Source organism: Trachurus trachurus, assembly GCF_905171665.1.
Source record: "Trachurus trachurus genome assembly, chromosome: 10".
Classification (NCBI taxonomy): domain Eukaryota; kingdom Metazoa; phylum Chordata; class Actinopteri; order Carangiformes; family Carangidae; genus Trachurus; species Trachurus trachurus.
This window is the reverse complement of record NC_139894.1, coordinates 22,281,115-22,307,500: the sequence shown is the minus strand read 5'-3', so window position 1 is coordinate 22,307,500 and position 26,386 is coordinate 22,281,115. Positions and strand designations below refer to the sequence as shown.

The following is a 26,386-nucleotide window of genomic DNA, read 5'->3' as shown; positions in this document are numbered from 1 at the left end:
AGAATTTAGTTTTCAGCAAACTCATTAAGATTTCTTTTTCAAAATGTCCCTTTTTTCCCGTTTATCAGTGTCATGTAATTTGCATGAATAGTTTTTTTTTGAGAGAAAAAAAATCACAATGCAGGCAAATGATTCTGCCTGAAGGAAAAATCTACTCATTATGTGGCCACGGAACAGGATTGTTTGTGTTGCTTCTGAATGGCAGATAAGACTCCAGCTAATGAGCGACTGAGGGACTTGCAGGTAAGGTTTAACAGTCTTTAAAATGTCAAGGCAAAGTCATGTCAAATAGGATTAAGGGTTTTGTGTTGTAAAAGGCAGCTTTCTCTTTAGATGTCAAGAGCCTTTTCTCCTGCAAGTGTTGGGATATGAAGGTGTTTTAAGCACAATTAGTAACTTAACCATGGTCAAGCCAATGTGTCTGATGATACACTTACTATAGTATGTGACTAAAGGGTGAGCATATGCAGCAGAGAGAAAAGTATGTGAACCTTTGGGAATGATGGTTTTAATTTATCATAAAACTCACACATATCCCTAAACTACTATTAAAAAAAAAAAAAAAAATACTTCCTTTGTGTCTTTATTGAGATAAGCATTCACAGTGAAATATCTTTCGGCACCAACTACATTAAACAAGCTCTTCCAGGAGCTGCTGATCAGACCTGAACAATTCCCAGGAGGACTTTTGTTCTTCCTATAGTGCTGCTTCAGCTCAGCCATATTCTCAGGGTGTCTGTGTGAGCAGTTCTCTTCAGGCCAGTCCTTGGCTTCTTCACTTTAAAGTCTGAACTCCAGCAGGTGGATTTAGAGGTCATTCTGCAGAGGGTTGCGTCTGATCTTTAGGGTCTTTGTCCTGCTGCACACCCACCTCCTACTGAGCTTCAGCAGCCTGACCTGACATTATCCTGTAAGACACCTGGATAACCCTGGGAATTCATTTTTCCCTCAGTGATGTTGAGCTGTCTGGGAAGAGGTAGAAAAGCTCCACATTGTCGGTGTGTAGTTACATTTTTACACCATATAGTGCTGCACATCCTTTCTTAACAATCCGGTCTCCCTTTTGTTGGTGCAAGAAACATTTTGGCAGCAGTGGTGTGGTGTGTCAGACTGATCTTTGACAAACTTCAGGTGTGATCTTTTTCTGGAGAGAAGTGTCTTCCTCTGACACCATAGTCTTTAAAATACAGAGATTTTGACCCACACCAATGATTCCTTTAAACTTTTAGCTGTTACTCTTTATGTTAATGATCATTTTGTATTGCTGGACTCAAAAGCTTTGATAACTCCAGTTTGCTCTTGTTACAGTCATTAGGCAACTGGTTCATACACCGACCTTTTCCAACATCTGCATGTTGTTTTCAGTATGCACAAATATGATTTGTATGTTATTAGTTCCAACTGATTGTAACTTAATAAACACTTTTAGTACACTTTTAGTACACTGTACTGTACTGTACACTTTTAGAGTTCACTTCATTTTTCTTGCCACTGTACTCCACTGCAATATTGTGAATTTAGTTTTTGCATTCATTTTCTCCAAATGACTACTGCATCATTATCATCAGCATAGTGCCTGCTATTTACAACATTGGCATGCTTCTGTTGCCTATCGTCACATATGCTGTATATTTTTAATCCTGTTTATATTCACCTCAATAAAACATCAAAACAAGCTCCAGCAACAGGATGCCTTGCCTCATTTCTATACACAGTGCAGCAATACCACTACAGTTCATATTCTCCACCATGGTTCCCCTGAATTACCATCCTAGTGCTTCACAAAACAAGGATGCTGGACCAGTCAGAGGACAGCACAAACAACTCGGCTCTGATAATGGCAGATTAAACTCACGTCAAGCTGCATTCGCTGCCCCTCTCCTTTTCCACATTGACAGCAGATGGCCTGGAGGGTAACATATCAGCAGGGCACTCATTGCTATGCATAAAAACGCAAGTATCTGCAAAAGCCAAAGAATAATATAGAACACAGTGTGGTGATTTAGAGCAAGAATAGCATTAATGAGCAACAGAGCATCCTGGGATGACTGTCAAAATGACGTGGCTGGATTTTAATCAGTTCAAATGATGTGCTGTATCACATCTCCACTGCCTGGTTATGCCACTATTACAAGTTCTTATAAATATATTACTCTCCTGCAGGAGGCTTAGCCTGTTTGATATTTGTTTCTAAATTTGGTACTTTATAATTCCCATGCAGAGCGAGGGGGGCTGGTCCAATCATGGAGCACTCTCTGAAAAACAGCAACGAGGCAGTGTGCCTTGCATTCAGACGGACTATGACAGTGGACCAGGCTCTTGGCTCACGTATCGGACTACTATCAGGCCATCTGCCGCGCCATCCCACAAATTCACTCTTTTATGTGACGCCTGGTAATCAAGTCATCTAATGTTTCTATCTACTTCATGCAATTTCTCATCTCCACATGCCTGCTACCCTGCCATTATGCAGCACTACCCATGATGCTGCTGTATATCCTCTTACATACCATTAATCATGTTCAGTGGTTGACAAGGAGCAGAGACAGCTGGAGTGAGCATCCAAACCTCTGCATGCACGGCTATCACATGGAGGCATATTCATGTAAAAGGATTTAAAAGCAAGTAGAGTGACCCTACTTATATACTGGAAGTGTGATGGTGTGTGTGCGTGTGGTGAAGAAGGGGCTGCTGGAAACTATAAACTCTGAATCTATGGAAATGCATGATTTTAAATCAGCGAGGAAGAGAGAGAGAGAGAGAAAGAGAGAGAGAATGGGAATGTAGTGTATGCAGAGGGAAAAGGGCCCAGAATTAGGAGATTAAAGTATCTGCAGGATTAGGCTCCAGGTTTTAATGATGGAAATGGAAAAGCTGTGAAGAGAGTCTGACACGTTCTCTCTGGCCCCTCTTCTCCTCTTCACTGCCTCTCTCCAGAGCATGTGTCTCTTACTGATTGTGTGGACAGCCTGCAGGGAGAGCCAGCTCTGCCCTCCATTAAATAACATACATTGGTTTACAGAACACTTATGTGTGAACACATGTTTCCCAAAGCAACGCCTCCAACTCTGGATAGCAAACAACATGTGGACTGGATGGCACATTTTATGTGTGAGTTCCATTTTTATGGTTGTTGCCACTGCGCTTGCTCAGATACACACTTAGTACATTTTCCCTCCATGCATAACGTAGACACTGTAAATAACAGGATTAAGGTAATAGTTTGGTTAAAAGCACATGATTCACAGTAATCAGACTTCCACAGCAACCTGGGTTTACATAATCAAGGTCTGTAAGGATGTATAGTCCCAACTGGAAACATCTTACTAATGCCACAGAATGAGAGAAAAATTAAAGCAGAAGTGAGTGATATATTTGTGTTAATATAAGTCTTAAATAGTTATATCTTCCGACAGCAATCACTTACATAGAGTGTTTGGACTGAAACACGGGTCTCTCAGTCCCTCTGCTCTGCTCTGAGCCGAAGAGAAAACATTTCTCGTATCCTACAGTTTTTATCCAATGAGGAGAGAGAACGGCATGCAGGGCTGTGTGTGCAGCCAAGGAACGCCGTGAATGTGGTGACGTAGCGACGAGGACTGTTATGGTGCGTTCAAGGAAACTCGTATTTTTCCGACCGTGAAGTGGTACCAGTTCGATCTGGTACGAGTTCACCGGTCGGAAGTTACGAGTGGCCGTTATAGTGACTTTCACCGGTAAAACAGGTCGGAAAAACACGAGTGGGTTGTCTGGAACGCTACAAAGTCGTAAGTTGTGACTTGAAGCTGTAATTTACGATTTCAAAAGCCTGCCTGGAACGCAGCATTAGCGAAAACGACCGGATCACTCACTTCTGCTTTAAGCATCTGTGTTGTTCATTTGTTTATATTTCTATGAATTTGCGGAGCCCTTTAACATGACGTATGTGGCTAATGCCATAAAGTGAAAGCTGTTTTGCTGCCACATAATTTCCCCACCTAATGGTGTTATTTATTCCTTCTTAAACTAAAATAAAGGTTGTACATGATCTGTATGGCCTTTAAGGAAGATGCGCAAAATCAAATCAGACACATTCGAATACTGACGTGTGAATCAGCACAGTATTTCTTGGAACTGGGTAAAATTTGATAAAATCACTGTCAATGGCGAACCGTATGAGTTGCTGATAGTAAAATGCTTGTATAGTGTTCTTGATCTTTTATTTAAAGTTTATTTAAGTGGCTGATCACCTCTAAAAATAATTGTAGCAAAATACATGTAGATAAGAGTCACACCAAACCACTGATGTGAAAACAGCAAGCAGGAAATGTTTTACACCAGTATGAGCCTGTGGGTAGAGACAGTTTGACTGTCAGCTCTGCATTCCCATTTCAGGCGTAATAATTAGGCCTCAGTTCTCTTATCTGCCCTAAAGCCACATTTCATTAACACATACGTACCGCACAAAGTTTATCTTTAAGTGTGAAACTCTTCCTGACTGCTGAATTACAAAAATAGCCCAAGACCCTCTCTGCAGCACTGTATTTTACAAGGATCACTTTCAGCTGAGCTTTAATTGTCAGGAGGGCCAACTGTACTGAAGATAACTCATGCCCTGAAGAAATGAGATGGTAATGTATTGCTGGCCATTCGAAATAAATCTGCAGGGTGCTGTTTCATGCAAATGCAAGGCGCCCTGTGTGTCAGCAAAAAGGTATAAAAAATATATACATCTCAGAAGAGTAGATGGAAGATGATGCGCAGGATGTTTGTGGCAAGTTTATCTCTGACATTCTGTTCTTGCTGAAGGCTAAAGTCAAGCACTACCTGAAGAAAAGGGGAAATTTCACTTAAAACCTGGTGTTTTCTCCTCGCGCACCCGTTGCTCAGAATGTGATATGGATCAATGTCAGTCGTAATTGGAGACACTTTTAAAATTGGCCACAGTAAAATTCAAACTCTTGGCTTCGGGTCCAACACAGTTGTTGGAACATCATAGGGGGAAGACTTCATTTAGTCCTTTTTGCGCAGGGTGCCAAAACAGTAACAAGTTCAAGTTTAAAGAAAGAACCCGTGGTTAGCACTACCTCTGTCCACTGATAATCTCCACAGCTACAATTCTCAGGTTTGATCTCACATGCTCAAATATTCTGTCAAAGAATGTTTTTTCTCTCAGTCCTGTTCCCACCAGACTGCTTTACCTCTTCATTTCAAAGGATAAGTATTCCCTTTGTTGCAAGGCTGAGCCTATCAACTTCAGAGATAAAATCCTCATAGTCCATCCATAATAAGTCAAAAGGCCAGCTTCAGAGGCTTCCACTCAAAAAAGACAAAGGGTGAAAGAGAATTGAGAAGCGAACAGATTCTTAAAGAAAGGCCCAAATGCAAATCAAGGACACTGGTATTGGATATGAATGTCTGTTTTGTCTAACAAGACCCAAGCACAGCAGACTGCGCAGCTTCTGCCACAGTAAACATGAATTTTAAATCGGCAGGACTTGTTGTCAATCCTCTGCATGCATCCTGACTGAGGCGCGCTCTGATGACACTCTTTCCAGCCTGGGAGCCCGGCCAGCACGTTATTCCTGTCCAAGCCAACGCCGAGTGATGAGAAATACGAGAAAAGGAGCTGATGAGGCAATACCAGCTAATGAGTTGCAAAGTGGAGTCTTTTCTATGGATTTCTCAGCAATCGACAGCCGGTTGGATAGACGGTCTGCGCGTTGATGTTGGTGTGAAATCAGCAAAGACTGACTGGATGGAATAAATTGTCACCACTCCGTATCTTGTAAGAAGAACAGCCTGCTGTTTAGGGACTGTGACAAACCCTAATCTGTTGTTAAACCGCTACTCAGAGCAAGAGGATATCTCTATCGTTTCTTAGTGGTTTCCAGTGTGCTTGATAAAACTATTCTATTTGTCTGATGTTTAACAAGATAAAACTTCCCTCTCGGCTAACACTCGAGGATTAACGTCTTAACCTCAATATTAACCTGAGGCAACACAGAGCTTAGCTGCATGAGGCTGGACGTGCAGCGCTGATAGAAAGCTCTGGGTTAAGACAACATCATTAGGACTTCCAACCAGGGGTGTTGTGTACAGCCAACAGGCTCATTATGACCAGCTGCGGGGAGGGACCATGACTGTAATGAGACAAATAGGGAAAATAACATCGACCAAATGACCAATGCTGCATTCAATAAGTCACTGCTCTGTCTGAGGCTCTGTGTAATATTTGATGTTCTCTGGAAACTTGATATGAAGCAAAAATTACACATGAATGTTTTTGTAAATCACAAGGAAATAGCAATTTGATGGACTCTTGTATCAGTGATTATTTCCAGTGAAGGCTGGATGCTGGAGAATGCATGAAGGAGAAATGATCAAAAAATCCAGAAGTACTCTGAGAACTATCTTGAGTTGTTATTATCTTCAAGTTCAGATTGAAGAAAAGTAATTAAGATGGAGTTGCAATGGAAAATGGAGAGCAAAGAGTTTTTGGGGCTTGGTGCCAGAGAGAAACAGCTATAAAACCATGATGGGCAGAAATATATTATTTAGTTAATATTTAACTGTGATGTGAGCACTGTTGTTTGCAGTTACATATCCCAGTACCGTTTTTTTGTTTTGTTGTCTCACATGTTTTTCTTTAGCTGGTTTTAGCTGGTTTATTGGTGGACCTATAATCACCTGGTTTTGTTCACACAGAGGTCTAAAGTGAGTCTCACAACTTCACTGTGAACACAGGGCTTCCTGCTGTGTGCAGCCTCCACTGTTAACATTACACTGGCTGTTAATGGTCAGCAAGTGCTTCCAAAACGCAGGCCGACTCCCTGTTAAACCGCACTCCACATCTCATATTCTGTTTCTACTCATGTTAGATAAAGAATACATGACGAGAGGTTGTGAGGATTTGGGAGTTTTTAAGGTTCTGTGGTGGGTTTTCATCAGCCATACCATGAAATGTTACTGGCTTAAAGTCCAGTGTTGACCTACTGGTGGGCCATGATACTGAAATTAATGATTTGTGTCATGTGAGAGTAATATTGAATTAATATTGAAACATGGGAAAATCATTATTCTTTCATTCCTTCATCCTGGAGAATTTGTTCTTGAGTCATAATGAATAATGAGAAGATTAATACCACTGTCATGTCTGTCCACTGTAGTAGGGAGGTTAAGCCCAAAAAATAGGCCTTTGACTTCAAGTCATGATGCAAAGGTCCCCTTTGGCATGGAAGTACCTTAGGGTCATACAAATAAATCTATCCTAAGACACAAGTGAGATCACACTTTGTATCCGAAATAAACACGTTTTTAAAATGCCTTTTTTTAATTGAGAAAACGCATGCTTAAAGCACATTCCATTTAGAATGTCCATAAACTCAGGCAGATCCCCTGATGCCTTCAGCTCCTGGATGTTGTCTACAGCTTCTGAGACAACATGCAGCTGCTTGTGTGACAGGATATTGGGTTTTATTAATGTAAAAACATTAATAAAACTATACTGATACTGATTTGTTGAACATCAGACGGAGTGCAACAAATATAGCCTACAAGTAGTTAAATAATAAGATGTAATTGATATCACAGTGGTGTCAGGAAAGACCAATTAGCCAAATATTGTGTTGGTCAAAATATAGGTCTACCTACCTATAACTAGTTACTGCTTGTGTATGTTGATTTAAAAAAGTTGAATTTACATGTATGACATGTGTTTGACCCATTCTGGGTCATATTAGAAGTCAACTTTAAGTCAAAGGAAAAATGTTTTTATTTCGGATACAAAGTGTGATCTCACTTGTGTCTTAGGATAGATTTATTGACCCAAGGTACTTCCATGCCAAAGGGGACCTTTGCATCATGACTTGAAGTCAAAAGTCGCTTAACCTCCCTACTACTGAGTAGTGTTTGGTATGAGTGCCCACAGGCACAGAGTTTTCTTAGCTTAGCATACAGACTGGAAACAGAGAGGTAGCCTGGCTCTCTCCTAAATTTTTATAATACAAATAAACATGTTGTTTTTTACCTTTCAAAAGACTCCATTCCAGTATTTATGTTAAGCTAAGCTCCTGTGCTAAAGCCCTATATGCAATACAGACACGATGGAGGTAGCGATGAGCAGCTTCAACTATACCTGGGTATCCACATCAACACCACACAGTCAAGAAGGCCCAACAACGACTGTACTTCCTCAGGAGACTGAGGAAGTTCGGGATGTCACCAAAAATCCTCTTTTACAGCTGCATTGTCGAGAGCATCCTGACCAGCTGTATCACCGTCTGGTACGGCAGCACTACTGCAATGGATGGCAAACGCCTGCAGAGAGTGGTGAAGACTGCTGAAAAGATCCCCCACCCATCCCCAAAACAAACTGTTCACACTTCTACCCTCAAGTCGGAGGTACAGAAGTATGAAAAGCAGGACCTCCAGACTGAAAAGCTCTGTCTTTTCCTCTGCCATCAGACTCCTAAACAGCTAAATAGGAGTCTAATACCACCTTCAGTTTGCACATGCACAATATAATAAAATATACACTTTCTTATACCGTTTACCGTACCGTAACTGTTACCTCCATCTGTGTTTAGCTTTTAGTCTTGCATTCTTTTGTATTATTATTATTATTATTATTATTATTATTATTATTATTATTATTATTATTATTATTATTATTATTATTATTGTTATTATTATTATTATTATTATTACTACAATTGTTGTATTATTGTTGCTCTTTAACTTCCTATTTTAATACTTAGTTTTTACCTTTTTACACTGGCATTTGTGATGTGGACACAAAGTAAGAATTTAATTGCCAGGGAAACTTGTTTTTCTACTGTGCAAATGACAATAAACACTTGAGTCTTGAATCTGACTCATGATAAGTGAGTGCATGGATTTCCCAAATGTCTGTGTACAATTAGCCTACCTCACATGGTGATAAAAAAACAACAACAACATAAATGGCAAGCAATTTTTCATTTCAGGACTTATACAATAACGAAGCTATAATAATAATGGTTTACATTTATATAGTGCTTTCTTTTTTATCAATACCCGATACCCAAAGCGCATTACAGAAATCATTATTCATTCATACACATCCACACCAGTGGTGGTAAGCTACGTCTGTAACCACCGCTGCCCTGGGACACACACACACACACACACACACACAAAACACAAAACACACATATACACACCTGGTAATTCATTAGTGAAGCTGGATGAACATTTTATGCAGAGCAGATAGAGGAACAAATGGCACGGTGCGCTGCTTCATGTAGTCATTACTGTCATTATTATTCCACATTCTGGCCGTCTTTAATTACCCACTTCGCTTCCCGGTACATCGCATTCTCGTTTCTGAATTCTCTCTGTCACTAACTTGGAGATAATGCAATCACAAAATGAACAAAACTGCAGAGCTTTCGCATCACAGGCGGAGAGGAGAGGCTTTGAAGTCATACGGTTAATATTGATGAGGTGAAATAGTTTTTGAGTCGATGACGATGATTAGCAGCAGAGATTTCACTTTTTTCCTTTTATTTTGCATCAGCAAGGTCAAATGCCTAAAAAATTCACACTTAGCTCACATTTTCCAGCTGCTTGATCAGTGAACATGTTACAGAGAGCAGGGCAGAAATCTCTAATTAATGACATTACATATATTAACATTTGACTGAGTGCAAAGAAAATGATGATTCAAATAGTTTTTGATGCTTCCAAATGACAGTGTGGAGCAAAGAAACGTCACTAACAATCTCTAAAGGGAAAAGACCAATCTTAATTGTATCATCCTGTATGTGTGGTTGCTAGACTAGCTAAGCCTAAGCACAACACTTTTAAATTGTTGCTCTGATTAACATGCAAAAGCTACTACATAAAATGTGTAAGTATACTTGCTTCAGTCCATCACTAACAACAGACTCCCCCCATAGAAAACCCATGTCAAATTTGATCACCATGTTGCCACAGCAAAGCTCTTTAGGCATTATGCTTCTTGAGCAAGTCACTTTGCCAGTGCCTCTTGCGATCCGGAAAAACTCTGGGCAAGCGGATCTTTTTAAAGTCCTCAATGCATTTCTTCAGATCCTCCTCCAGCAACTTCCTTTCCTCTTCATCCTCTTCCCCCCCAACAGCTGGACTGCCATTCTCCTTCACTACAGGCCGAGGCAGTGTCTTTAGCTGGAGGGTGGTCGGGCGTTGGGGGCTCTCAGCGGGAGGCGGCGTTGGGGGAGTCGAAGGGGCGCTGGAGGTGGACGAAGGTTTGGATAACGGCAGCCGTGGAGGCGGGACTGGAGGTGATGGAGGTGGGAGGTCAGGGCTATCTGTAGAGGGAGGAGGAGGAGGAGGAGGAGGAGGAGGAGGCGGTGGGGGTGTTAGAGGAGGAGGAGAATCCAGGGGTAGCGGATTCCGGACATCCACTATCGGGCAACTACCGGTTTCTGGAAGGCTTTGGGTTCGGCCAGCGCTGTTGGACTCCACTGCGGCAGCTTCAGCAGTAGCAGCAGCAACAGCAGCAGCAACAGCAGCAGCAGCAGCAGCAGCAACAGCAGTTTGAGTGGTCTCTACTTCAGAGCTGAGATCTGGGGGGTCAGAGGTCATTGCCTTGAAGTTTAGTGACGAACCACCTGCAGCAGAAAGAACAAATTAGTTATTCAATTGTGAGCGAAATCATTTTGTGTTCAGTTCAAATCATTCGAGAGCATGAGTCAAATGAAGAAAGATTGATGCACATTCACAAATATACTCAGCTGTCAATCTTCTCATTTAAATCTCAGTAAAGAAGAAGATTTCCCAAAATGTAATTCAGCAATTTAGGAACTAGATCTATTAAAATTCATGAGTGAGATGATGAATAGAATATTCATACTCAGGTATCTTATGTGATTTTGAATTAAGTCTCAGCCAACAGGGGAGTTCCTCTACATAGAATTTTGATTACATTTAGCCTTCTTCTTTTTCTTTAAAAAAAAGGCCTTATCAAATTGTGTCAGTAGCGTGTGGTTGGCACAGAAGCAAACACCTCAGCTCTGAGCTTCACAGTTTCCAGGAGCACAAAGTGAAGTAAACAGACGCTGGCATGAGAGCATTAGGGAAACAGAAATGAGCACAGAAAGGAACTCCGAAAGAGAGGAAAGGAAGTGGGAGACAAGGAGAGTAGAGGACAGTTTGACTTCATTTCCTAATCTTTGTTTTGCATGTATATTATCATAGAAGGAATTCAGTGACTGAACGGAGAGCATGAGACCTCTTCACTTGAAGCATGACAAGCCATTTTTCACGGGATGTTGGTTTTTCATCGCATCTCAGTGTGAAGACTGAGAAGGTTGCTGCTGTGCGACTTCTCCGAATAGTTGGAGTGGCACATGCACATTCTACACCTCTTGGTATTTGAGAGCCCCATCAACCATTTTTGAATTGCCCCTCTCGCTTTACAAACAGCCTATTTCTTTTTTTTTTTTTTTTTTTTACACAAGTGGGCCGTCTGCTCACCCTCCGCTCTTTGATTTTCACTCTCTGCGTCATCGGTGCACAGCCTCAGATTTTGCAAAACAAACTTAGCTCATGCCCATCCATAAAGCGGATAAATTTCAAAATGCATCTTCCTTTTTGGGAGGGGGGGCTTTAATTTTGCTCTAATCCTGAGGACACACCATACTGAGCACATTAAAAACTGACCTTTTTGTGTTTGGCCAAAGATGAACTGGGAAAACAGCCAATCCAAATTCTTAGTGTCATGCGTGATCTGTACAGCGTCTCAAGCTCTCTTGTTATGTCATTTTGGAGAAGATCCACTGGTGCAATTCCTCATGCTGGTTCTCTATACAACCAACAGCATTTGAGGGAACTGCAAAGCTGTCGGCTCAGGAGAGGCGGTATGAGGCTTCTCTTATGGTGGTGGTGCTACTTCATGGCGAACCTTCCCTGAGAACAATCAGATGATGCTTCGTGGACTGAAGAAACTTAATACATAAACATTTTTCAATTCAACCATGCGTCAGGCCAGGGCCGTGCACGCAAGTTAAATGGTAATGACAGCCTTGCATTCATACTGCTCATTGCACTGCATCATCTGATAGAGTCACAGTCACACAACATTAAATCACACCCATTCTCACTCTCACAGTGCAGCGGCCACATACACGACATGCTGCGACTGTATATGAAAATTCAGAGGAACAGCAAATGTCTCCCGCAGCCTCTTGCACAGACTCAGGCAGAACTGTGCAGGTACAAAGTGAAACACACAGAGGCAGACGCACAATACATGCACACGCACACTCATGTGTAATGACATACAAAGACACACATGAGCCTGCACTGTTTCCTTCAACAGGGCTCATCGTCACGGTAACACGTCTTATATAACAGGAAAAGCTGCTTGTGTCAAATGGAGGCGGCACAGAATATTCTCCCACTGCCTTGGCTTTCTGAATACCTGAATATGAGTATGTGTGTGTGTGTGTTTATGTGACAAAAGGTGCACAATATGTGAGAGTAAGTGTTGTCTTGTGTGTCTAATCACATGTGTGCTTACTGTATGTGTAAGTCTGGTCGTGTGTGTGTGTGCGCGCGTGTGTGTATTCTGGGCATGTATTGGCATTTGAAAGAAGGACAGATAAAGACCGAGCAAAAGAAAGGGGATGTAGGAGAAGGAGGGGTGGCAGAGGCATGCTCTCTACTGTGTGTGTGTTTGTGTGTTCGCCACATTCAGTGTCTCTCATAATGAATACATGTGTTTGAGGGCCGCATGGACGTGGGAGTACGGGGGCTTAGCAGTGTTGGAGGAATAATCCACTGGGGGATGGGCTCCATGCTTTCCTCCTCCACTAAGCCTCATGGAGGAGAACAGCGAAAGAGAGCACTCAACCCTTTTCCCCGGGCCACTTCTCCAGGGATATATGCAAAAGCCAAAGCACTTTCTCACACATCCTCTGCCTCTCTCTCTCTCTCTCTCTCTCTCTCTCTCTCTCTCTCTCTCTCCCATCTGTCCACTGTGACACATCCCTCCGTTGCCATCATTACTGCTATTAGCAACTCTAACGTGTCACTGTTGCCAGAGTTTAGCACCTCTCTGTCACAAAATCTCTCCTCTGTGGTTTTATGCTCACCTCAATCTTTACATTTCACTCAGATCATATGGCACGGTGTGAATTCCCACATGCAGCCTTCATAAAACCATGATGAGGTTTGGAAATAGACACATCATAATTTATGGAAAATGATGTTGTGTTACTGTCCTAACCTAAATGTGAATGTGCGGGAGTGTCTTTCATATTGAAATTGAGCTGAAATGAAGGATGGCCTTGGTCTTTGTTTTGACTTGTGTGCTCATTTCAAGTAATTAAAGTTCATTTTGTTGTATTTTGTTCTGCATTTCTTTAGCCAATCAAGAGCTATACATAGACACTGTTCCTACAAATATGTCTAAAAACAGTTCGGTCGTCTTAAAAAAACAAAACATCTGCAGTATCATTATAGCTTAGGGAAATATAGTGTAATTTCAGCTGTTAAAAAATGACTGTATCAGCTGCTGAATTACCTTGAGTATGACCGGGTCAATCCGGTGGATACTTTTTAAAATTCACCGCTGACAGGTGCTGTGACCCGAGGACAACAAACAAGAGGACAGCATCATCTCCATGGTAACGACACAATGATGTGCAGGATGTAGAGCTGAACAAATGCATAGTAATGTCTCTCAGGCTGAGAGGAGCCTTTTATCCCCAGTCTTAAGTTGTATATAGCTCTTCCTGCTGTTCTAAAGGGAGCTCACGCTACATAGGTTTGGCAATTACAGCATGTTTTATATCTAATTACCTAGTATTCAGCTCAGATATCCAACATCTGCTTTGTGAAATGATCCGTATGGCGCTTAATGACAGGGTGGGCCTCGCCACCTACAGGCTTCTCATTCATTGTCATCCTCTTGCTTCCTGATTGCTGTCAGAACAAATACATTCAGGGGAGTAATCAGACATAGTAACACTAGATTCTCCAGACTAACTTTACATGCTGGGGCACAAGCACAGTCACTGGAGTGCACTCACAAGTCTCTGAGCAATTACAAATCTGTCAATCCACATAATGTTGAGGAGATGCGTGAAGTAAACAGCTGGAGACCGGGGAGCTGCTGCCAAGCAAGAGAAGCAAAGGGTTTGAAGGAGTAGAGGCAGGGAGGTACATGAAGTAAACTAGTGAACCAGTCATCAATACTTCAACCCGCAGACAAGGTTTTTTCTGTGCATTTGGAGTGGAAACAAATTTTGTTTATTTTTATTCCTGCAGCCTTGCACAAATCTACATCCGCTCTGAGTGTCCTGCTGATTCACCTGCTCCACATGCCTCCTCTTTATCTCCCCCTGCTTTAAACACCCTGAGCTGCTGCCTGGCTCCCACAGCCTGTAACCAGCCTGCCTAAGCACCCTAAAGCCCATCCTGGCGCCCCCTCAGACTGTACAGAGCCTTCAGCCATAGGGTCCAATCATGCCCAGGACTGCAGCACCAAGGACAAGCCTGACTGTTGCGATTACTGATAATTAGAGGGGGCAGATTAGAGCCCAAGACTCCAGATGGCCGAGGTGAATCCCATCCTGACAACAACAGTGACAGGCACATTTACATTTCACTGCCTCGAGGTGTGCTCACGGTGTTTTCTCAAAGAACTGCTTAAACTCTAACTTTTTACGTAATTGCAAGTGACTTCATATTACAACACAGAGAGGAAACAATTGTGCTGCTTTGTTATCAAAAAATGATATAACTTCTTTCCGTCTGTCAGTGATTGATGACATGCAGTTAAAACTCATTTTACCTCTTGAGAAAATTGTTTTTGAAAGACAATTTAAATGCTGATTTGCTGATCATATTGAAAATATCAGCCGATGAGTATCTGCTTTAGACAGACTATGTGCCTCTGGGGACAGATACATAAAAGCACCAAAATTCAAGAGACACAAAACAAACATCCTTGTCAGCCAACACTGATTAGCAGAATATCTGAAATAAACACCCACAAAATTAAAACGATAGGAGAATATGTCTCATAATAATAATAAAAAACACAACATGTGAAGATAATTAAATTAGAATGATTGAAAATCCTCTCTACAAAAAAACACTGTTTGTAATTATTGTTACTTTTTAATTTAGAAATCCTATACTGTCTTGCTCTGTCATGCAACTGTATTGTCTGGAAAATGAGTATGAATAAAATATATATTGCATCAGACTAAGACGTAAGAGTCTGGCAGGGGAAGTTAAAGTGCTTCAAATGTGTCCTTGGTCAGTTATTACCACCACTTCCACCTCACTTTGCCCAATCTCTCGCCCCCTCTTTCCTTTCCAGCTGCTGTGGCCTCACTCTTCTTGTTCCTCTTCATAGCACATTCACAGTCTTTGTAGTCACATATATGAGGAACTCTGCCATTTGAGTTATCCTCTTTTTTTTTCTTTTTAGTCTTTTTGCTTTCCGTTTTAATCCAGCAACTTTCTCCGGACTGGCTGACTCATTCTCTAACTTATTTCATGCTCCTTCCCTTTACTTTGTGTTTCACCACATCCCTCATGGTTTCAACTGTCAATTATTCTTTCAGTGTCCTGGGGCTTAAAAGAGAAAAGAAAAGATTGCAAAGTAAAAGAGAATAATAAAGAGACAACATGGAAGGAGATATATGAGAAAAGTCAGCACTGTACATCACCAGTGACATTTTTCAGCTGCTAGATGGTAAACCTTGTCCCATGTGAACCACCCCACTCCCTCCCCTTCTGTCTTCCCTCTCAGGGATCGCTACCCCTTGACCTTTCATGACGGAGCCCCCCCTGGAGTTCGAGGACCAATATGTTTTTAGACAGCTGCTCTCTGTAGGAGACATGTGTGAAGAAGAGTAAGGAGGAGGAGGGGGAGGAGGAGATGCATGTGCCCATGCTGGAGGATGGAGCAGTGCAGTGAAGGTACACATCTGGCTCAATGCCTGGCTCACTATAAATAAACCAACACACAATAAGATAAAGATGCCCCGAGCCAGCGCTACTGTACTCAGTGCATGTGGGCTTGTGCGTGAGCAGAGTTGTCGTCAAGGACAAATGCAAACACAGAAGGGCCTGAGCTCACGTACGTTTACATGTGAGAATGAGCAAAAGCATGCAACGCTCTCCATGGACACTGGAGCACATAACATGCATAAACTCTCATTACACACACTCAGTATATCACATACTGATGGAGGGAGCAGCGGGGGAGGAGGAGGGCTCAGGCTGCTGCATGCTCTCTCCCAGTTCTCCACTACATCCTCCTATTGGCTGGAGCTACTCCCGGGTAATTACCAGCAATGATGCTTTTCTGTATTAGCCTGGACTTTTTAATTGCTGCCAAGAGAGGCTGCGGGAGGGAAATGGCTTGTTTGCCTGCTAATGCATTTTTAACTGATCACAAAGCAGAGTGAAAAGAAGATAGACAGATCTTAAACCCTCACACCTCCGAGTCATTAGCCTCACACAGGAGGGTTGTTGCGCATCCTCTCCTAGCAACCTCGCTCCCTCTGTGCATGTGTCCGTCTGCGTTTGTGTCCATGCGCATTCAGAGACGCCAACTGCCTGCTCAGCATATTTGTGAGACAGGGAGTGCTAGTTCATTAGTTCATTGCCCCTGCTTAGCCCCACCAATGCCCCCGCGCTGACCCACCCACCCACCCGTCCCGGCACAGAGGCCCGGACGGTCATCCAGCCAAACAACCACGTAAGCACAAACATGAGCATGAAAAACAAAACACAGCCAAAACATGCGGGTGTGCAGATCCCAAAGTGGACGAGGCCGTGAAGACACAAACAAGTTTAGCAGTAGGCTACCAGATGGCTGGGGCTAAACATGGAAAACAAACAGCGGCATTCAGACAAAATCTGGTTGTACACGCAGTGAGAGATATAGAGAAAATGACTCATGTGCTGCTCTGTTGTCAGTCTAAAGCATGTGGTATATTCATAAAAGAAGCTGCAGTCAGGGAAGCTGAGCTTGTGGTGAATTTAAAGACACATGGCCATGATTCACACACTGTACACATGAGACAGACAATAGCAGTTCTTTCTTGTGGAAAATAACTGTTTCTCCTCGCTTTTATGTTGATGTAATCGTACTATGAATCAATATTAATCCCGACCATATACTGAGTAATCCTGTGGCTCTATGTCAGTCTGGTGTAACTGAATCTCTCTGTGAGTGCTGACAGAGCTGACAGGCCGCTAACAACACGGCCCAGTGAGGCCTTTGTTTGTCTGGGCGAACCAGCACCTCTTCATATAACAGGACCCTTTACGCTGGAGCTGTGCAGGAAGAGAGATAAGATGGGAACACCAAATCCTTCCCCCACGTAAATACTCTCCCACTCTCATCTCAGCCTACCGAGTTATCTGTCTCGCCTTTGCTTTCTTGCCCCATTTTCCAATCCCTTTTTTTCCTTTGACGTACATCCGTTCCTCTTCTTCTTTGCTCTCTTCTTTTCTTTTCCCAAATAGGGGAAGTGATGACCCAGCTGGCAATGAAACAAGAGGATCAGGGGAGGAAAACAGACCGGGCCGAGGCTTGTTGCCATATAGGGCCGCCTACAGTGACAATAGCACCACGGAAACACGACATGGGTCAAATGACTGCCTCGAGGCAGAGTGCTCACAGAGAGAACAGCATTGTGCTCTCAAGGAACATCTCTTTTCTGGCTTGTACTACAGTGGCTAGAGTTAAAAAATGAATTGCAAAAGCTTTTTTGAGAAATTGTCTCAACTTCAAACAATGTGGTTGGAACAAGAATACAAACTATAAATTAGTAAAGTTGATTGTGTGCTGTGTGATGAGCAGGACTCACAAATGCAATCGGCTATTTGGACTCTTCCCAAAAGACAGAGAAGCAGAATTTCATGGTAAAATATCTTTAATGTAACACTCCTAATAAAAGAGGCATACCACTACGGTGACACAACTAAAGCCCGCTTTTTATATGGCAACTGAGCAGGCATGCTACACTTTTAAGCCACAAGTTTCACAACAGAGAATTTGGAAAAAAGAAAAAAGAAAACCCAAGCAGTGTGTCATCACAGCCTGGCCTGTGGACCTCACTGCTGCCACTGTTCAGTGTCTGAGTGTCAACACTTCTCACACATCTACTGTTGAATGTTGAGTCTCAAGGCAAATCATGGAGGTAAAGACAGAGAACGGTTTAGGACACTGATGCCTGAAATTTCACATGAGGCGTGTCTCTCCATGCTTGTGCTAATGACCGACCTTGACGCTCCCAAGTTGCAGTGTGCTGGGGTGTGTGGGGTTGGGGAGGGGGGCACTGACAGAGGAATGCTGCCTGTGACTGTGCAGGCACTGCATCGTCCTGATCTCTGAGGATCTGTCACGCATCTCCCAGACCGCAACAAAAATCATCTGTTTTCCAGGAAGGCAGCCGCATACATTTTTTAAGAATTCATGTGAAGCTCAGCTATGTAAGCCAGACTGAGGTTTAAAGGTCTTATACTAAGGTAATTAGAGTGTGATAATCTCTAGCAGCACTTACGTGAGTCAGAATTTATAAAACACGTGACTCTCTCACCTACATAACCTTGGTTGTTGTTCTGGTGTACATTACGTTAACCTTTCTTTCTGTGGGTGTCTTAATCATTTCTAAAAAAAATCATTGGTTTGCACGAAGCTTCAACAACAGTTATTCAACGTCCTGGATTTTAGGTCCTATAAGATTTTTACTGTACAAAGTAATTAGGTCAATTATTGGCAACAAAATAAAGGTTTTGTAATCTGCTTTAAGATATCCTGTTATCTATGCATGTCCTCATTTCTATCTTGGCTCTATTTTCTGGTCAACTGCTCGATAGAAATTGTGACTGAGGGAGAAGGGGGGAAAAAAGAAAATGTTGAGAAAAAAAGTGGAAAAGCAGATGGGAGAATGAGGGAGATGGTGCCTCGGGGTAGAGTGTTGGACATTTAATATGGAGCACAGTTTATGTCCAAGGACATTTATTTTAATGGGAAATGGTGAGATGAAAATTTGAATTGGTTTCCTTTGTGACTGAGTTGTATTGTCACTAGAAATTACAATTTACACTGCAGTAACAGGAGGGTATATCTACCACCTTCCTCACAGTTTACGCAGAAAGTCGCTCAAGACTGAAAAAATATTGAATTATGAATGGAAAATACACCCGCAATAGGAAGAAAACATTTTTTATTTGACAAATCAATTTGCTTTTTCTGCTGAACACTTTTAATCTCAGCATTGCCTACGCCTACAGCGACACACTGCTGCAGGTCTAACATATTGACTCAGATGTCAACAGCACGTCATCACACTGAAACACAACATTGCGGTTTCTAGACATTTCAGAATACATGTATTCCACTGGCAGACTTTCTTCGACCTGACAACCTTATTGTTCAGGTGAATTCCTGCTCTGCACTGCACTGCATCACAGGATATTTCTCAACTTTTTTTTTTTTTTTTTTTTAAACCTCTTTAAAAAAAACAACTTATTACAGCATCTACATTTTCCTAACGATGTCTGCATTTTTTCCATCACCGATCTTTTGTTGGATTTAAGTGCCTTCAGTTTTTCTTTTAGTCTGAGGTATATGATGTGCAGACCTGTCCTGAGGCTGTAACTGGAAAAAAATCCCTCTCATCACTCACTTCTTTATAACTTAAGTTATAGCTTCTACTATAAACTGCCCTCACGATGCCCTTGCTACAGTTAGAAGACATTGGGCTTTGGCTGGCTACAGTGTAATCCTACCCTTTCTCATGGGTATTCACTTACAGCAAGTGAGAGCTATCATCAAATATGCAACAGTTTCAACAAATACTGAACTTATTAAGAATAACATTGGTTACAGAACACTCTAAACGAGTCGCCCAGAGGACTGCCACATTTTTCTTTTTATGGAAACAACGCGTGGTTATGGTGTAAAGCTTGCCCAAAGAATTGCCTCACTGGCAAAATGCTCCTAAATATCTGTGCAAAAAGAAATGTCAAAGAAGCACAACAAGCTAAAACAGAAATGATAAATAGAGCAGTGGGCTGTGAGTGATGTAACACCTTCCATCTCCTCTGCCCTCCCAGCGTGGGTGATTAAAAATACTGAAAGCTCCATTGCACAATCAATACACACACTTCATCTGGCAACCGTTTTTTTTTCTTTCAGTCTATGAGATCTCTTGATATTTTAGTTTTTTTTTTTTTTTTCCATTGAAGCCTGTTGCTTGGTCATTTGCCAATGAACCATTGTCTTTTTTGAAAGGGAAACACCTGCAGCCAACTTTTCCCTTTCAAAATAAAAAAGTTCAATGTGTTCCTTTCCCCGTGCACGTGGCTGTATTGTCTCAACCCTCAGTCATTTATAAAAACAACTTAACAGATAAACTATGGCACGTTTCCAATCCACATGGTACTGGACACATTTTTATAAAAACTGAAGAAAATTTGATTTTTGTGTTACACTTCTTTCTTGTGCTGGGGCTGCTCACATCCCACAAGGCTGATAAGATGTCCAATTATTTGGTAATTTAGTTCAGAGGAGCAGGAGAGAGTCCAATCTGCTCAAACAAGCAGGCAAAGTATAGCACTGTACATCACGGACGCTCTTTGAAGCCCTTTCCCTCATGCTCTAATGACTGTTTCAATAGTCACAGAGACACACTGGGGCGCTTTGTTAACAAAATTAGCTCTTGGATACAGTATTGTGCTTCACCAAGGCAGATGCAGTATAATATAGAATACAAAAGGGAAATAGTACATAGAGGGTATCAGTCTCTGGAGGAAAAGGCTGCGGGGTCGCTGAGGTTGAGGACTGGGGGGACTACAATTAGATGGAGCGACGGTTTAAGCGAGAGCAAAAGCCGGACCTGAGGATGAGGAGGGTGGATCTGGGGTTGACGGGGAGGACTGCAGGCTGGACCTGCAGAGAAGGTATGAAGAGTCAGAGCGGCTGCTGCGTACTGTTCATAGGATACAAGCTGGATGCTGCAGAGAGATGGAAGGGCACAACATCTATGGAACATCTACTGGTGCAGGAGCCATCAGAGAGAGAGAGACAGGATTGCTGGAGGCTGGAGGAAGGGGTGGGCACTTGGAGACAGGGTGGGGGACCGGGGGAACAAAGCCGAGCTCACTCACGGTAGAACACATATTCAGTGTAGCTGGTCCAGATCTTGTCGTCCGTCTGCTCATGGGCAAAGGCGCAGGTTCCTGTGGAGTTACAAGCCACCATGTGGAAGCCTGCATCAGCCAGCTTGTCAAAAGCCTGCTCCAGAAAGGTGAATTTGAGATAGTAGCGGGATGTGTAGCGCTCAGGGGGGCGGTCGGGGTCGCGGCTCTCGTTCAGTGTCTCCCCAAATACCTCTTTGGCCAGGGAGGTCTTCCCACACACCATGATCCGTGCCACCCGGCGGAATTTGGCATCGGTGTGGCTGTCACGGCCCAGGGTGTATGAGCCTCTGTAGCCGATTGTGATGAACCCAGACTTTTTGCCATCCATGGCACCAGGCACCAGGCTGGCACAGGCAGCAGCAGCAGCGCCCAGGGAGCCGAGGTTACGGGCCGTGTCAATCCCGGGCGAGGAGTCCTCTGGGTCACTCTGACATCCCTCGTCGCCGAGGGAGTTCTGCTTGCTGATTTTGGGTGCAAGCAGCTTGACAAGCTCCGGCAGGTTGAAGAACTCGGCCTCCCTCTGCAGCCGCCCGCGCTCTGGAAAGTGGTCTGGGAGAACCAGCTGCTGGTCCCGCATGTAGTCCAAGATGTAACGGAACAGGAAGCCATCACGGTCCACAAAGAAGCGCCCCTTGGTGTCCCTGGCCAGTCCTTTGGCTGACTTTCGACTGAACATCTCCCACAGCAGAGAGTCTGGCACACTTGTGAGGGTAGAGTAGCGGGTGATGTACACCTGACCACCAACATTGAGCTCTATAATTTCTGGGAAGGGTACTTCCTCCCCAGATATGCCACTATCTGGTAAAGCCATGGCTCACAGGTGCACTTGGACGCACCTTTCAAAAAGAAAAAAAACTCTCTTGGTTGCAGGGAAAGTTCAAATTGCAGGACTTTGCAGGCGTTGAGGAGCGTTGCCAGTCAAAAGATTGTGGGTTCTTAACCGTGGTAGGACCGCCTGTGCGACTAAACGGCAACTGCACAATTGGTATGCGCTATGAAGAAAGCTGACCGCCACTACCGCGTCAAAGCCGGCAGCAGCACAAGCACGCGCTCTCTATTCTAACTACAGCTTTTCCTTATAGTTACTAAATCATAACGCGGGGTGTTTCAAGCAGCGCTGAGTGGAAGCCCTCTGTCCATGTCCTTTACCGACACTGAGACGTGCTATCCTGAGGATGAACTTCTGCTTTTATCACCAGTTCTCTGCTCAGGAAATGCAGGATTTGCACAACTGTCCATAACGACTCGCGTTGCTCTAATGTTGGTCGGTTGTCCTGGCGCAAACAGGATCAGGTGGCCCAACTTCAATTAAGCAATCCATAGTTGGTGAGATCCGTGGGTGTCCACGAGAAAAGCCACGAGATGAAGACGACGTTAAAGATGTAGTGAGAGACGAGGAAGGTGTACAGAAAGATTTCCAACCTTTCCATCCCACGCGGCTGCAATCTTTTTTTCTTTTTTACGCGAGCTGGTCAGCTGTTCGAGTCCAACCCCCCAACACAGCCTCCCGCTCCTCTCTCGTGTCAGACTCTGCTGCAACGTAACGGAGGATAAAGCGGTATATTCATCCCGGTTAACCACGCCCACCCGCCGTGACGCGTCCTCGCCGTGATCCAGGTCAGTGTTCCCTGCCCTCGGAGACCTGTGGAAAATTGGCAGGTCGTTTACCGTTTACACGAAGAAATCAGGCTGTTGTTTCTCTTTAGGTTATATTCAATAATAGTCCCATATAAACAGATAAACCAAAGTCAATTTAAAGCATTGTGTCTTTTTTGAATATTATTTCCATATATTTCATAAATAGACCTGCCAGAGATGGGAAGATGAGAGAAACCAGACCTGTACGCTCCCTCCAGGCTTTCATTCATCCTTATTTCTCAATGTGCTGGCTTGATAAAATAAACAGTGAAGCACAAACAGAAATCACACAGCTGCCCAGTTCTTATTTTGCTGGAGTCTCATTAAAAGCCAGCCTCAGACTTGGAAATGGTTCAGCATTTAATTTTGATGCATTTATTTTTGGGAATCACTCACAGAGGATCAGTGCAGGCATGTCTTACAAAAGGATGGGATAACAGTGACATCTAGTGAGCACTCCAGAGCCGAGGAGATGCTGTCTCTTACAGGACATTGATCACTTCTAATTCTGATCAGACACACAGAGTTAATTAGATTTCAGTACTCTATGTTCCAGCTTTCTCTGAAAAATGAGTTTGACCCATTATGTGTGAGCATCACTGTGCTGCGTTCAGTGGCTGTTTTCACATTTATCTGCAGAAGGATTAGCCTATACCTGTTTGCTTTCTCCTCAGCTTTCAGCCATATCACATAGTCTTCATCATGCTCAGTTACCATGGAGATGGGTGCATTAATATGTGAACTCAATAGCTGTTGTGGTTTCATCTATTACACTACAATTCTGAACGCTTATTTGTGACTGTAAACATAGTTTGACAAAACAGTTTCAACTCAAGGTCCACTTTAAAAACTAATAGGCGCTCCATAAGATGATATATTAAAGTATAAACACACTTGTAGGAGCATGTGTGAGTCACAGACCTGAACTGTCAACAGGCTGTTTGCTATTTATGCTTTTCTCTCTCTCTCTCAAACGTGTGACATTCACAGCCCTTCCTCTGACTAACCAGCCAGCCGATGTTGCCTGTCTCTAAGCAATCTGGCTCTGATTTCCCCGAGGGCCCTGCAGACTCCAGGAAGCTTGCAGAGCCATAAAGCCTTGTCGCCGACAGTCTGGATCGGACGTCTTTGGTTATGCGGGCCGCCACAGGATCTGGAGGTAATATGGCAACACTGCCTGCCAGTGATGACAGACGTCCAGCTAAATTTCCTGTTTTTTTAAACTGTAAGATGCAGCATCAAAAGTCCCAAAGTCCAAAACTAAACATCCTTTGCTCTGGTGCAGAGTCATGTATAAATACTTGGTGTGTGTCAACTTTAAACTTGTGCCACTGATTTATATTGATTAAACCGACTGATTTTTATGACTGAACGATCACCTCCACGCTCACTGGCTTTAAAAATCCCTGAACATCAGCATGTTACCCTGATTTTTACTGACAGTTTCATCATTCTAATCACATCCACACCACAGACCATTGATCCTCAGAAATGTGGACAAAATGACTACATCAAATAAATTAGTTTGACCTTCTGCAGCGGCTGGATTATCTGTGTATGTCAGTCAATTCTCATCACAGTGATGGCCTTTGGAGGCTGTTAGGTGGAGCCTACTGTGCATGTGTGTGTGTGTATGCCTGTGTGTTCAATGCTTTGCTGATTCAGAATAAGCAGAAAAGAGGCTTGCAACCCATGAGAGAGAGTAGTTCAGTATCAGGACAGTAACAGGAAGTAGGAAAATGTACTCACTGCTGCTGCTAAATCTGCCTGTGTTGAGAGAAAACAATGCAGCTGGTACTGGATTCTTGGATAATAGAGGGGAGCAGAGGGGTTACTCTGGCAGGATTTTATGGATATGTCTGCATATTGATCTCTGCGTCCTCAGCAATTTGTGCTGACAGCTGCACCAGTATGTGATTTATGGGATCTACTGAGGGATCAACAAAAATGAACAGGCTGTTGCATCTGTTTTCTCAGGTGTTTCTCTGCACCGTCCATGTGAACCGGCCTGCACAGCCTCATTTCCCTCAGTGCGAGGCATCATACATCTTTCTGGACAGGTGACATGGACGTGCAACAAGACACACATGCAACACATTTAGATTACATTTAAATATGACATTTTCCTTCTAGTTTAGAAAAGAGTCAGCTCCCCCGTGAACCTCTGCAAAGAGGCAGATGCTTTTTGGCAATTTATGTAATATGGAGTCAGAGTTGCCTGGTGCCACTCTACCAGATGTACGACATATTAATTCAATTAAAGTGGATATTAAACCAGGAAGGACGCCTCGCCTTTACAGCCCAATTAAACTACAAACTTTTTAATCAAATCAGTTGACTGCACTTTCCTAACTCAGTCCCCGCTTCCCCTCTTCCTACGGCTACACCCAAATCATTTAATCAATCTGTTTATTTCCCGCTTCTCTGAGGACACTCCCAAACAAGTCCTCTCTGGAAAATAAAAATTATTAATACAGTTTTCATAAAAGTGGTTTCCCATTCATCAACATCTCTCTTATTGATCTTTTCCATCTCATCCACTCCCACACTTTTAGTTTGGGGTCTGAATTTGATGCAAGTAGAACTGATGGCTGTTGCAAAGCCATATTATTTTCAGTTTGGTGAAAGCATCAGCTCGAGACAGTAAATATCTGGATAATGACTCCAGACATGAAAGGGAATATCAAGATTTTGTATATATCTGTAACAGGTCCTTTCATCAATTATGTATCTTAGTGAATCACTGCCTACTAATTCAACTTAGTAGAATCAGTTTCGGGGTATGTCACTCATGTTTTACTGGGTCATTTGAACAGGTCAGACACTACTGACATCATGACAACAGTTTTTCTATTACCCTCTGTGTCACAATAGAAGTGGATGTGTGTGTGTGTGTGTGTGTACAGTACTGATTGAATCTACTTGTTGAGTTGGAGATGTTTTTACTGCCAAAGGATTGCATCATAGCAACTAAGAAAAGAATAATTCTAATGAATTAGTGTGCCCACGGTGAGTTAAACTGCATGCAAGGTTTTGGGTGGATTTGGTGCCTTCGAATTTCAAATCTGGAGCTTTCAGATTATTGTATCATTTTCACTTTGTGCAAGCTGAAGTGAAGATTTGTACTGTCTGCTTGGATGGTGCAGAACAGCTCAGCCTTTCCATACACTAAATCCGACATTTGTGCTCAAATGCGTGGGAGGATGAGACGGTGATCAAGAGAAACTTTAAATTCCATTTAACTAATCGCCAAACGGCTTGTTGGCTACTGGAAGCAGTTACTGAGCCTTGCTGGTGTATTTCATCACATCTCAGTGGTTGACTCAAGTTGAACAATGTTAACAAATGTTGAAACTTTGCTTAAAGGTTATATTGTGGACAACTGAGCACAAATATATTAAGACGTCTTTAAAAATGGACAGAGCTCTACCACAAAATCCTGCATGACGTCCTCCTTTAATCATGTATTTCTATTTTCTGATGGGAGAAATACAAGGGTATGAATCCATTTTATCTGTATTCTTTGATGTCCTACAGGAGTGATTTGCAAAATAAATTAACAGATGAC

The 26,386-nt window shown here is 42.8% G+C and overlaps 1 protein-coding gene across 1 annotated transcript; it reads right to left on the bottom strand.

Moving 5' to 3' along the window:
- Window positions 1-19,261: 19,261 nt before the first annotated feature.
- On the bottom strand, window positions 19,262-22,699 carry kctd12b (potassium channel tetramerisation domain containing 12b). The gene has a single exon (XM_083981097.1). The coding sequence runs from the start codon at window positions 21,989-21,991 to the stop codon at window positions 21,140-21,142; it is 852 nt and encodes a 283-aa protein (XP_083837223.1). The 5' UTR covers window positions 21,992-22,699; the 3' UTR covers window positions 19,262-21,139.
- Window positions 22,700-26,386: the final 3,687 nt, after the last annotated feature.